Source organism: Haliotis rufescens, unplaced genomic scaffold, assembly GCF_023055435.1.
Source record: "Haliotis rufescens isolate VD_foot unplaced genomic scaffold, xgHalRufe1.0.p SCAF_10, whole genome shotgun sequence".
Classification (NCBI taxonomy): domain Eukaryota; kingdom Metazoa; phylum Mollusca; class Gastropoda; order Lepetellida; family Haliotidae; genus Haliotis; species Haliotis rufescens.
In genome coordinates, this window is record NW_025963780.1 from 8,133,741 (window position 1) to 8,148,888 (window position 15,148).

At 38.6% G+C, this 15,148-nt stretch overlaps 1 protein-coding gene across 1 annotated transcript; it reads left to right on the plus strand.

Moving 5' to 3' along the window:
- Positions 1-7,397: 7,397 nt before the first annotated feature.
- On the plus strand, positions 7,398-14,814 carry LOC124118627 (insoluble matrix shell protein 5-like). The gene is made up of 6 exons (XM_046480822.2): positions 7,398-7,482; positions 7,697-7,756; positions 9,086-9,195; positions 11,827-12,012; positions 13,795-13,841; positions 14,734-14,814. The coding sequence occupies exons 2-6, from the start codon at positions 7,713-7,715 to the stop codon at positions 14,782-14,784; spliced, it is 438 nt and encodes a 145-aa protein (XP_046336778.1). The 5' UTR covers positions 7,398-7,482; positions 7,697-7,712; the 3' UTR covers positions 14,785-14,814.
- Positions 14,815-15,148: the final 334 nt, after the last annotated feature.

Here is a 15,148-nt window from a genome sequence, read left to right on the forward strand (position 1 = left end):
ATTGGTTCAAAAAGATGGTGGTGAATTTAGCTTCAGACTGTTCTAACTCCTTTTCAAATTGAAATGAAAAAGCGAACTATATTATGACACACGTTTCATTTATCTAATTGAAAATGCAAGTTACTGATAATATCATCATGCTGAACATATGTATTTTCTTTGTTATATTGAATTTGAGAGCGAAATCTCCGTTTTCAATTGTCTGCTTGGTCCAACTTTCAGTACCAACCTATTCTATCTCCATGTCACCTGACATGAAAACGGTTTGTCATTGGACAGTTACATAGACTAGTTTGGACCTTACAACTCTCTTAGATTTGGGACTTTGAGGCGACGTAATGGTTTGACTCGGGTATCTTGTTGCAGACCAGGATCATACTTCTCTTTCATTACCAACAATGAACAAAACTTTATGGAACAATATTTCAAAGACTGTTGCATATACAAGCTATAACATAGACTTTCATATCAAATTGAATTAATACCACTGACATCTTTTAAGATTTACCATATTACACGTATTATGACCTCAGTTTTATTTCCAAAACAAACCACAATTCCCAAGATTGCTTTTGATTTCCCATTTAATAGCTTCCAGCATTTTTCTACATTCTACAGAAGCATAAATATCAAACTCTGTTATCATATATCTGTCTGCAACTTATAATTAGCATGCTCTCAACGAGTTGAGATCCATCCTACTTTTTACGATTATCCCTGTCCATAACATTGCCATTGTCGTTTGGTTTTCGTGTCATCATTTTGAAACTGATTAAATAAGAATAAGTAATACCGTTCCTTTTTTATGACAAAGCAGGATAATCGATAACTTAACTTTCACAACTAACAGATGGGAAAAATCAGTTTACATAATTTTGAAACAGCTAATAAAGAAGGCAAATTAACATGACAAACATAACATTCCAAAAATAACCCATTTGTTCTTCGGAAACATTGCAACTGAGTGAATATCAACAGTATCGGTTGTACTCGAACTTACCTGTTGTTGCCGCAAGGTGAATCCACGATCTAATTCCGCCACAAAACAAATACCCACCGCTTGAGGATTTAGCGTATAATGGAGTGCTCTTCCTATATATCATATGAAGAAACTGGTTAATTCATTTCTTTCACGAAATCCTAAACTCACTTCACGTCCAGCTGTTGAGATGACAATGTCCGGTTCAGCGTGAGTCTGCTGTCTCTTGTAATGGCGGTCTTTTGACAGGTCAGTTTTTTCTGGTAATCTCGAGAGTGACCACGCACTTGCTAGCAGCAGGAGACATGGTGATCGGTGTGGCTTTCCACACAGGCATTTCCTCGAGGTCTTAGCATCATCTGGCGCCCATCGATCCACCACCGCACTGCGACTACTTGCTGGTATTAGAATAGGCACATGATTCATTTGATCGGTTTTGTGAAGCGGTTATAATTAATAAGGGATTAGTCAGTGAACGTTTTGATATGTTGAAATACTTGTTAATCCTAGTTTCACTCAGTTTCATTTCAACATAGGTTATTACATTTTTGATTAGGTACATATATATTCGCTTTGACGTGTGAAAACACAAGGTTTGGAAGCAATAGAAAGTACTACACTTTAGTATGCACAATGTAATTAATATTCTATACCGGGAATACACTTTCCTTCATCCATGCTTCGCTTGGAGATGCTATGCTACGCTGTGCCATGCCATGCTATATATGTTACAAGTATGCTTTGCCATCATGTGCTCTGCTTATTCCTCTTGACAAAAGGACAATGCTGTGTTACACAACATGTATTTGAGAGTGAAGGTCGCAAGCTCCAAAGTTCATATAGTTTAGCCCTCACTCTTTGACGGTTCATACTCCACTGAACTCACATAACGGGAAAGAAACTTCTTACAGTTTTTACTCAATATGTTTTACCGCAAAGGATGTAGATCAAACCACAATTTTATTTATCTGCGTTGCCCCCAGCTACAACTCACAAGACACTCCCCTCGCAAATATAACGTTGTCAAATATACGACGTGATCAAGTTGCGAGCGCATGTTCGAATCTCAAGAAATGACGTCATGATAGAACAATGTTTCATCGTGAAATAAACCACACTTCGTTCTTCATTGTTCTTTGTGATTTATCGCGTAGCTACCCTATATTTAAGTTTTGTTTGTTTGTTTGTTGTTTAAAGTCGCACTCAGCAATATTCCAGCTATATGACGGCTGTCAGTAAGTAATCGAGTTTGGACCAGACAATCCAGTTATTGACAACATGAGCATCGATTCACGCAATTGGGCCTTTTACGACAAGTATAGTCGCCTTTAACGGCAAAGAAGACCTAATCTACCCAGGATCTTCACGGGCCCATATATTTAAGTATAAAGCCCGAGCCTGATAAATGCTAATCCAGACGAGTCCAGCTAACTTGCGCTGCATTGATACATGTAACAGTTTTCTTAACATTTGAAAAATTGAAATTATAGTAAGAACCCACGTTTGTCACAGCCTTGCCCTCAAGTAGCTCGTGAGAGTCAACTTTAGCATAGATTCACTGTAGTCAATCGGCAATCTGCTGTGTTGTCGGACAAGTGAAACCAGTGGATGATCCAGGCCCTCTGCATATGGTGTCGCACAATTATACGATATTACACTTGTGTCAGCTTAACATAACGTTTTGTCCCGAGTAAAGTTAATTTCTGTCAAACTGAAAATTATTTTACGAAAACAATATATTTGATATGAGATCGTAGTGAATGTAATATTCTATTTATTACCACATATGGAATTTGAAAAAGAGTCAACACATGCTGTATTTTCTGTTAAAGGCCACTCTTTACTTCCTTGCTAATTCGATATAATTATATAACGTATGAAACGTTAACGTATGTCGTTCATACACTTATGAACGTCAGTTTCGCTGTCATGTGACCGACCTCTCGTCAAACGGAAAAGCCCTGTGTCGGATAAAATTCACATTAAGAAATTATATCGAATTTACCCCATAATAGATATATCTCAAATAGTATTTCTTAAAAGGGTATTGCCCCTAATAGTCTAATACCTAAGTTTACAGCGTTTGGTGTGAGATTATAGTTCTGGGACACTTAATTCCCCCAATAACAACATTGACCCGCTTGATTCTCTTCTAACATTGATTTGACAAAATGAGGAACGATACATACATATGACTCGTCTACTTCCTATGGATGTAGTCCAAACTCGATTACTTACAGACCGCCGTCATATAGCTGGAATATTGCTGAGTGCGACGTTAAACAACAAACAAACAAAACTTAAATATAGGGTAGCTACGCGATAAATCACAAAGAGCAATGAAGAACGAAGTGTGGTTTATTTCACGATGAAACATTATTCTATCATGACGTCATTTCTTGAGATTCGAACATGCGCTCGCAACTTGATCACGTCGTATATTTGACAACGTTATATTTGCGAGGGGAGTGTCTTGTGAGTTGTAGCTGGGGGCAACGCAGATATACGCGATTGCTGAACGATCGCATCCAAAAGCGGGAGAGATATGACAATCGGTATTGGGAGAAAAGGTACAGGTAATCGACGTGTTGAATGTGAGAATATGCGGAAAATACCCACCTGTACATAAAATGAACTGTCCGACATTACCGAGGTCGGATTCTATTGAGGGAGTCATCATTATTTAGATACGGATAAATATGTTTCAATCTTGCACATTGTATCATAATCCTTAAAGAGGCCGTACATACATGGTGATGTCTCATATAAGGAACAAACGACAAGTGGGAGTTGTTTATCGTACAATAAAACAGTGCAGAGAGAATAAACCGCTTGGGGATCATGACTTATTCTCCATGCAGTGTTTTATTGTACGATTAACAACTCCCACTCGTCGTTTATTTCTTAAATAAAAGTGCAGGTGTTTGATTATACATGAAGATAAGAAAATGCTTTTTTGTTGGTTGAAAACATGGAATTGCGTTCTTAAAATAGATGAAATGGCTTTACACATACTGTGCATGGAGTCATTTGAGTTCGGGAGAGCTGTCGTCCCTATGCACGTGTACATGACTGTGTTTCTTTACAATATATCTCTTTCAAAGCCTCCAGCCAATGCAACGAACGCTCTGGAGCTTTGGTGTTATGTGGCATCGATATTCTTTTTTGAATCACCTTATTAAACATCATACCTACGGCAAGTGAGCAGTCAACACATTCTTATTCCCATAACCCAGTGGGTACACCTAATGTCTACTTCCTAACTTCTACTTGATCGATCATGCTTTTATGTGGTTTATACACACATGGGGTGTTGGGCTACAATATGTGACCTAACATTAACTGATTGTCTTGACGGCTTGGGTAGCTGCTTATGTTATCGACATCTAGATTTTTTTCTGTTCCAGATTCGACCATAAGCTGTCATGTTTCTGACAGCGACGTAAAGCAACATTCTCTAAATAACTCATTTATATGCATGGTTATGGATGGATTTGTTGGTCTTTTCAATTGATCGGGTTACGTTTCCACATGTTTTATACCCATACTTTGATAAGATGCTGTCCAGTCGCAAAGACCTATCATACGCTATTGTATGTAAGTCTCATACGTTTAATTAAGGATAAAAATTAGCGTTGCTTAATGAAATGTGGGCCTTATACACACAGTAGATTCTGATAGATCTTGCTCATGGCGTATGAATCTTGTAACTAAGTATGTGCAATTCAATCTTTTCTTGTCACATTTGGACCAACTTCAGTTAAAGGTCCGCTCATCATGGATTAAATAATGACCGTATCGGGATATAATGGTACTGGCTCGGTGATAGGAGGCTTGTATCTGTCGCGGTATCTGTCTGCCTTGACACACAGCACAAGATCATATTTTGCGTTAACAGCAGGTGCAGCACCCAATACTCTGAAATTATTTAATCGATGGGAATAGAAGTATACACCACGTGTTTAAATGGCAATGGTCATTGGACAAGTTATCGTGACTATGCCTTGAATTTGATCTCTTATGGTCGAACTGTCCATAATTAAATTCCACCTTTCGAATGTACACGCATTTACAGTTTGGTAAGCTTTGTGACTCTCAGTGCAATGAATTCATCTTTATATACATGCATTAGGCCTTCACAATTGCAGTCGTGTTGCCACCTATATGTATTGAAGTCAATAGAGGACGTCGTGATATCTGACGTGTAAGCTAAAGCCAATGTTTAAAAGTAAGCGGTGGTGCATGTGACGTCGATATCGTTAAGGAATCTGTAATCGAAGATCCCTTTAAACTGGGCTATTTTGGTACATGCTGGGTATTACACTAAGTTCCAAATTAGATATATGTTAGGTCGTTACTGTCAGCGAGAACTCCTAAGGCACGCTCTTGATTACGACTTCTTTACATTGAAGTAAGAAAACTGGTCGATATGGCAATATGTTTATAACCTGGGGCCTTTCATCACAAGATGGCAACGGAAATGTTGAAACACGGGGTTGGTCGACAGAACACCATTCTGTAATTTGCATCAGTGCCGTGCCTGTTGTATGGTCTTCGTGTGATCAATATTGTTTCATACTTGAGTGAGTTAGATTTCACAGGTATCCAGTGACATCACAGCGTGTCAGTTTAATGTCAAACGAGAGGCTGACGCAGAGGTTAATGTTGGGAAAATCAGTGCATTACCGATCAAAACTTTTGTATTTCGTGTACACAGGTTTCTAATATGTTTCGTTTGTGTCGCGTCAACAATAAATTTAATAAATACATCTAGGCTTGGAAGAGTATATAACTATTATTTCCCATGTTGTCATAAACATCCGGGCAAAAAGAAAGTATACACTTGAAAATTGGATTTGACCAAAAAATTAAAAAACGTTATCTTAACGTTACTAGGCTGAAACAATGTAAACTCAAGGTTCAAACCCGTTGGTTTGGGAGATACACGTGGAGCAGTGATAAATCGCCAAACACCATTTCTTTTGCATTGGAAATGCATTGGATCGTTGCCAAAACACCACAGGTAATGTACAAGCATAAAAGATGTGCAACGTATAATTGTAAAACAGAGAGAGGCGACCATAGGAACGAGGCAAATGGGTGTCAACCACACCAAGATTGCAAGAAACCTCAACTGTGCACGGGCAACCATATTCAGACTGTTTGAACTCTACAGACAGCCCGGCACTACAGAGGACAGTGCAAGATCAGGCGTCACGACGCAATAGGTTGACCAGTCCTTGTGGACAAGGCCGCCACAGCGACGGATCAGTCGCCCCATCAGTTGACGCGCTGTGCTACGTCATCCCCACGTGTGACGTATTCGAGCCTACCGTCCTTTCCGTAGAATGGCCTCGGCTCATGAACATAATCGTTGAAAACGGCACTGGTCAAGGACAGTAGAACGCTTGCAGTTATGTGACTAGAAGGGAGTGCTGTTTACTGAGAAAAGAGATTCTGCTTATTCGATAATAATGGTCATGGTGTTACAATTCCTTTGCTACAGGGAACACTTGCAGCAAGAAAACGCTAGGCAGCACACTGCAAGGGTCGTCCTAGATTTATTGGCTGCGCACAACGTCGGTGTTACTCCATGACCAGCTCGCTAACCAGACTAAAACCCTACTGAACGTTTGTGGGATCATCTGGATCTTCAGATCAGGAGGCGTACTCATCCACCACAAAACCGCTTACAGCTAGAAGCCGCACTGAGAGACGAGTGGCAACGGATTCAAAATGACATCATCGATGAGACGGCGAGTCTGGGCGCCCTTTAGTGCTCGTTGCAGTCATATTCGCTATTGGTATCTTTTGAACTCAAACTGATCATGGCAATACCTGCTTCACCCTTTTCATTAATGTGCACTGAACCCTACAAGTTCCTCGAGACGCAATGTGAACGTTACCAGTTGTGAGACACTCAGTTGATATGGTGCATGTAATATATGATACCCGTATCAAATACATCACCGTCGAATAACTATTTCTTGTTCCTTTAATTTTCAGCCACCCTCGACGTGGATGTATACTTTTGTTTGCCCGGCAGTGTATATTGTTCTGTGAAATACAGAAATGATTACAGTTTGGCAAAACACTCGAATGAACAAAATGTGTTCAACCATTTTATTAGTTTGACATTAACTGAAGCGAAATAGGTTATCGTTAACACTATTTCTACATTAAAGTAAAGCATAATAATATAGCTATATCATTTCGCGATCGACATCTCGAAAGAAATCCCATGTTTAAATAGCACAAGGGCGCTGGCATGTGACTTTGTGTCATTAGTTATAGTAAAGGATTAATGAACTTATTACACTAACCTACTGCAGTCCAAGGTGTGAACTATTGCTTTCACCCGTACCACAATGACTGTCATCTTATCTTCATGTGAGGGTAACTTATGTGTCTTCACACAGCTATCTTATCTATTCAGACGAGTCGATAGAGATACATGTTCAGCACGTTTTAGTCTGTTGTACGTCAGTGACCAACACAATAAGGCAAGTAATTGAGGACATGACATGCATTTACATTTGAGTGGTTTGATAGTTTGGTTATAAATAACATATTTTAAAATAAGTTGTTCTCAGTATCATCACGTATACACATTGTTTGTTCGTTTAGAAATTAACCAACTTCTAATTAACAGCATTAAATGGTAGTTTTGTTATAACAGCAAAGTGATAAATCTACACATGTCTTTGAATGTTGTAGAAGGTTACATTTCAAGATGAGAGCTACGATTCTTCCAGCGCTGGTGGTCATTGCATTCGGGTAACTGTACATTTTAATATATATGGCTAGAACGTGTTCTCGTATTTGAGTGCATACAGTCTTAGGAAAAATGGGGGTTTGTCGAATTTTGAGAAATGCCCTAAAATTGAAAAAGTATTTGGAATTGAGGGAAAAGTCCTGCCCACACTTCGGGCCGCTTTAATGTATGCGAGTGGATTTTCTTTTCTTTTTCTTTTGACTCTTTGTCTCTTAGTTCCACTGGCCTTTCTGCTCTTTCAGCAGATATCATACTGTTAAGGGTAACATAACATTCTGCGTCATCATTTGACGTAAAAACCCATGTTCGCCCTATTATGATCCTTGGGCTATCAACACTTATGCTCTGTTCGTTGATTTCACCGTAGTACTAAACGTATATTTGGATCTGTCCTCCCAGAATACTCAGTCACTCATCGCTGTCATCACTGCAACATCTACCTCTACTACCTACACTATTTCAGCTACACAACTATCATCGCTACCATCGCTATCACCATAACAACGGCTACCACGACCAAAGCTACCGATAAAACTATATAATCACTACAACATCTACTACCACATCAACCACTAACACGACTACAACACTAACCACCACTATAACATCTACCATCAATACCATCTCTACCACAACCAACATTTCAATCATTGCAGCATATACAACGAACACCACCACAACGGCAACCACCACTAAAACAGCTCTCACCGCTACCCTCACTACAACAGCTATCACCCTTACCAACACTGCTACAACTTACCAACACTGCTACAGCTTCCACTTCCACTACGACTATTACAGCAGATTAAACCACTACAACATCTACCCGTACTGCAACACCTACTACCACTACAGCAACAACCGCACAACAACAGCTATCAAATCTACAACAGATATACCATTACAATGGCTATCACGACTACCACAACTTCCAGCACTACTGAGGCAACTAACGCTATCACCAATACAACTACCAACGCTAAAACACATACCCCAACAAAAACAGCAAAAGCTGCCACCAAAACGACAGCTTCCACTCCAGTCATCACTATAAAAGTTGCCCCGACCGATTAATATTTTCATTCGAAGTCTTAAAAGGACGCTTCCGAGAGAGTATATTTGAACTGTTGCAGTATTTCAGTCGTTTCTCCATAACCCTGAAATATATCGTCTGAATATCTGATGACAGCATGTGTTCACGAAACGGGTAAGCATGATGGCCGTATCTGTGGAGGAGGTGAACAAATCTGAATATTTCATCATTATTAGCGTGTTTGCATGCTTTCAAATGGATTTATAACGTCAGGTCTGACGCTGGTCGTGTATTTCAGTCAGCACCATACCGTGTGGGAGCAAGTGTTCATGTCTATAGATCTGGACCACGACGGCCAGTTCTCTCTGAAGGAGTTCCACGTCATCATCCCCAAGTTCGACATCAATGGTACGTGTCCCTTCATCTTTTCAAAAACTACGTGCCCATTTACTATGTAAGTAACGGGTCTTGTATCAGAAGTACGTATGAAATATTGTTGTATATAACATTGAACTCAGACCTGGAACCATTATGACAAAATGTAACAAAATAAATATTAGAAATGTGTCATAAAAAGGCATCATCAAAGAAACAATTAATCCTAGTGCTACCTCGGATAAACCATTAGCGTTTACTGATACTGACAAGGCTGACGTTCTTTATATCAAGTGATGGTGAAGCTACTAATCATCTTTTACCTCCCTTCGAACATTGTTGTGAATCCTTCCTAACAGATATCTCCCGACCATAAGCAAGATATAAGTGATATCGATCTTATCAAAGTTTAACTTCGTAATACAACACCATGTGCATAGAAACGTCATGCCATTGTAAGTTATTAGAGAAAATTGTTTTGAAATATTTACACAACCATTACCCACTCCGGATTTGTTCCAAGGCACTCTTGGGTCTCACAATTACTTGTATAATAACTATAAAAACTATCTGACAGAGAATATATGTTACAACAATATGGCTAATGAACGTATAACAGCAGAGTTGTTGGATTTTATAAGACTGATCACATCTTGTGTTTATGCCTATTGATAAACATCGGAATATACTTTTCTCTAAGATGTTCATACTTATCACATACTAATAAAACATGAAATTCATCCTCAATTTCTCCTAATTGGCAGTTTTTACAGGTACCCATATCAACGTCCCTTTTTTCACATCTACGTCTAAATTTTACAATGAAATTGTGTAATGACACTCTGGATTTACATAATGCCCTACCAAGCGATTAATCATATAACATACTTATATACTTCTCTAGTTCTATAGCAGATTTGATAACCTTGTAATGGCTAAGGAAACGAGAAGAAGATATACTATCATGCCAGTTTTGACTATACATATCCTGTAACCTTTGTTTGAAAGAGTATAATAAAACAATTGTATCCCCTACATCTTGGGATATCCACACAAAGGAAAAGTCACATGAAAATAATAAATAAAGTTAGTAAGTAGGAGAAGCTTAAAGTAAGAAGCATGTACTTTTTCAATGGCGTCATTATATTTTGCGCCTCATATAGCAAGATTGGCGCGATTTTGCCGTAAAATATGGAACAAGCTGTAGAAAAGTAACTATATATATTGCTTGAAAAACTTATAGATAGGTATAATTGCTTTTGATGCTTACGGTGCTAGTTGTTTGCACGAAACTGACCATGATAGTTTAGATGATAGCGTCAAGCCTAAATATTTATAATAAGTAGCATTTTTTAAGGCGAAATCACTATATGTATATATATATAGCCGAAACAGAAAGTAGTTTGAACTGGTAGCCTATCGTCATTGAATAAGCTTATAACATTTAACCCAAGCACAATAACACACACACACACACACACACACACACACACACACACACACACACACACACACACACACACACACACACACACACACCACAATCACACACACACACACACACACACACACACACCACAATCACACACACACACACACACACACACACACACACACACATGGTTTTACTTGTTTGTTTGGTGCTTAACGCCGCACTCAGCAAGAGCCAAGCTATATGACGGAGGTCTGTAAATAATCGAGTCTGGACCAGACAATCCGGTGATTGACATCATGAGCATCGATCCACGTAATTGGGATACGATGACATACATCAACCAAGTCAGCGAGCCTGACAAGCGTTAGTCGCCTCTTACGGCAAGCATGGGTTGATGAAGACCTAATCTACCCCATATATATCTTTTTTCTGGTCCTCAAAATTCGGCTTATACGCGGTCATTACGGTATGAAAATCCTTATGATCTTTTAACGTAATCCTCAATCCTCAACGACAATGCATCTCACCTTAGCTAGGAATAGAAGAGCAAATATACTAATCATTCAAATAAAAGCGACAAAAAACATTTCCATAATCGAATGTATGATAAGGATATGTGTTTGCGTATCACTAGGGATAATACAAGTCAAACAAGGGAATTGCATCGGACATCACCGAAGCGTCAAATGTCTACATGTCTCTTACGTAAACCGTTTTGAAAGCTTTGCTGATGCCTTGAATTTAGTTTGCCTGATCACAAGAGTGATACGTGAAGACATTGCTGTAGTTCTCTTAATGCTGGTTTGTTTAAAGTCAGTATGTCAACAAACGCGAAAATGCAATCAGGACGTCATTGTATAACAACGTATTCTCAGTTGGAAGTCATATTTTCGATCCGGAGATATAATATTTTATAAAACATACTGCAATGTATCCTAACTGACATCTCGTATTTTATCAACTTCTCACCAGATGACTACTATACCGTATTGACCACAACGATATTCTATGTATTCTTATGTTAATATTTTAGCGGAAGAATTGCACTGTATATGTTTGCACTTTATTTATTCCAATGTTCAATATTTACAATATTGTCTGTTGTCTGTATATCTAATAGCTTTTGCCATTGACCTCTTAATGTCAATAAAATCTTTAAAAACAAAACACCAGCTTAGAAAGACACACGGATCATCAGTTTTGCACCAGTCAAATGACCGATGTTCAAGGTGACGGACTCATCTCAGAGGCGGAGTTCATGAGCGTGTGGGATCACGCTACCGCCGCAGCTCACGATCTGGCACGCGATGACTCTGCGGGGAGGAAGCTGTTCAAGATGGAGGACCACGACCATAACGGCAGTCTAACCATGACAGAGGCTATGAACATCTTTACAACTGCCTTTGATTCAAACAGTAGGTTTGGATTCTTACCTTATGGGGATTTGGAAATTGTTCACAAAAAAAGCCGTAATAGCAGAACCAATGCTGCAGATCTAACCGTAGGTGCAGGCGTCTGAAAGTAGTGTACAATACAAGCTGTAGTAGAAGTACATCAAGCTAATGCTGTTCATGCTACGAGTAGATGTAAGTTGAGGAAATTCTTCTTGGGGTACACCTAGTACGTATCAAAACTTGTATTAGGTGTATGTAGGGTAAATGAAGTTCATATTAGAAGTTGTATTAGTTGTATGTGGGGTAAATGTAGTGCATATTGGAAGTTGTATGCGTTGTATGTGGGGTAAATGTAGTGCATATTTGAAGGTGTATTATTTGTATGTTGGGTACATGTAGTGCATATTAGAAGTTGTATTACTTGTATGTGGGTAAATGTAGTGCATATTTGAAGCTGTATTAGTTGTATGTTGGGTAGTACATGTAGTGCATATTGGAAGTTGTATTAGTTGTATGTGAGGTAAATGTAGTGCATATTGGTAGTTATATTAGTTGTATGGTTAATAAATGTAGTGCATATTGGAAGTTGTATGAGTTGTATGTGGGGGAAATGTAGTGCATAGTATAAGTTGTATTGGTTGTATATGGGTTAAGTGCAGTGTATATTCGAAGTTATATTAGTTGTATGTTGTTGAAATGTAGTGCATAGTACAAGTTGTATTAGTTGTATGTGGGGTAAATGTAGTGCATATTGGAAGTTGTATTAGTTGTATGTTTGGTAAATATAGTGCATATTGGAAGTTGTATTAGTTGTATGTGGGGGAAATGTAGTGCATAGTTCAAGTTGTATTGGTCGTATGTGGGGTAAATGTAGTGCATAGTACAAGTTGTATTGGTTGTATGTGGGGTAAATGTAGTGCATAGTACAAGTTGTATTAGTTGTGTGTTGGGGAAATGTAGTGCATAGTACAAGATGTTTAGCTGTATGTGGGGTAAATGTAGTGTATATTGGAAGTTGTCCTAGTTGTATGTGGGGTAAATGTAGTGCATAGTTTTAGTTGTATTGGTTGTATGTGGGCTCAAGGTAGTGCATATTGGAAGTTGTATTAGTTGTATGTTTGGTAAATGTAGTGCATATTGGAAGTTGTATTATTTAGCTGTATGTGGGGTAAATGAAGTGCATATTGGAAGTTGTCCTAGTTGTATGTGGGGTAAGGAAGTGCATATTGGAAGTTGTATTAGCTGTATGTGGGGTAAATTTAGTGTATATTGGAAGTTGTATTAGCTGTATGTGGGGTAAATGTAGTGCATATTGGAAGTTGTATTAGCTGTATGTGGGGTAAATTTAGTGTATATTGGAAGTTGTATTAGCTGTATGTGGGGTAAATGTAGTGCATATTGGAAGTTGTATTAGCTGTATGTGGGGTAAATGTAGTGCATATTGGAAGTTGTATTAGCTGTATGTGGAGTAAGTGTTGTGAATATTCGAAGTTGTCCTAGTAGTATGTTGGGTAAATGAAGCTCATATTGGAAGTTGTGGCATGTGGTGCTTATGACACCAATACATGCATCATAGAGCTGCCATGATACGTTTGTGGGTTTTTTCGAATCTCAGAAAAAGTATTAGTCCACGAGCCTGCGCCCTCTGGATATTGCAGTGAAAACAGTGTCAATGTGCGAGTTGTATTGCAAATAATGTGTACATAATTAAATTAGTAACTCCTGGATAAGAAAACCACATTATAAATCATTAGTGCTATTGTTTATCCTTCTGCGTTTATCATGATTATTTGCTTATATTAGGTGATGGTATGATTACCAAACAAGAATTCAAGATGGCATGGTTTAAAGTAAGTACATATCATTACTAAGAAGTTATCCCTGGGTAGATCAGATATCAAATGTTTTGCAATATCATCTTAGGATTAAATCTACAGTACATATAGTATATTAGTTTAAGAAATTCTGATCCATATATTTGTTAACGTGAACAATAACGCTGATATTGATGCATTACTTAGGCTATGTCTGTCAAATACATAAGTTTTGTATTGTTTATAGTGCAGACGACCCGTGAAGATCCGTGGTAGAATAGGTCTTCTGCAACCCATGCTTGTCGTACAACTCGACTATGCTTGTCTTAAGAGACGACTAATGAAATCGGGTGGTCAGGCTCGCTGGCTTGGTTGATGCATGTCATCGTATCCCAACTGCTCACGATGTCAATCGCTGGATCGCCTGGTCCAGACTCGATTATGTACATACAGACCGCCGTCATATAGCTTGAATATTGCCGTGTGCGGTGTTAAACAACAAACAAACATTATAATGCAACTTCATGACTGATATTTACACCTTCAACCAATGTACACTCCGAATACGCTTTGCGGACAGTCCAAAGTCCAGCAAGGCATATACAATTGCTGAATATATTGGCGATCGAGTGGTAGGAATGTGTGATCTGGTTTGTTCTGTCGCTTCGATCGTTTGTCTGTACGAGACTAGACTATTTACAAGTGATATTTACTCAGTGATTTTTACTTAGTGATTTTTCTAGTGCATATTGCAGTGTAAAACCAGCTATCATACCATCACACGGACTGGACAAACATAGGTAACAATGTCAGGGGAGTCTTGACCCGATGATCCTCTATATGAAGTTGTTATTCATAATTATGCATCTGCCATTGCTACGGATTCATCCTACCTTATCGAATGTAACAGTGCTCAATTCCTCTCCAGATTCATGACCATGGTGGACATGTGCCCACGGGAACGTCCATTCTTGGATAAGAAGATCAAATAAATGTACAACATGTTTAATGTTTGTTTTTTAGTGAGTAAGTGAGTGAGTATGGTTTTACGCCGCTTTGAGCAATATTCGAGCAATATCACGGCGGGGGACACCAGAAATTGGCTTCACCCATTGTACCTATGTCGGGAATGGAACCCAGGCCTTCGGCGTGACGAGCGAACACTTTTATCACTAGGCTACCCGACCGCCCCTGTTTTTTCAGTAAATGAAAGGTCAATATTGACCTTGATTCCTTTGTACTGATGACTTAAAAATACAAATATCTTTTTATTATTATGATACATGTACATGCATTTTTAATAAAACCTAACCGATTAATACCATTTTCAACACAATTGAATT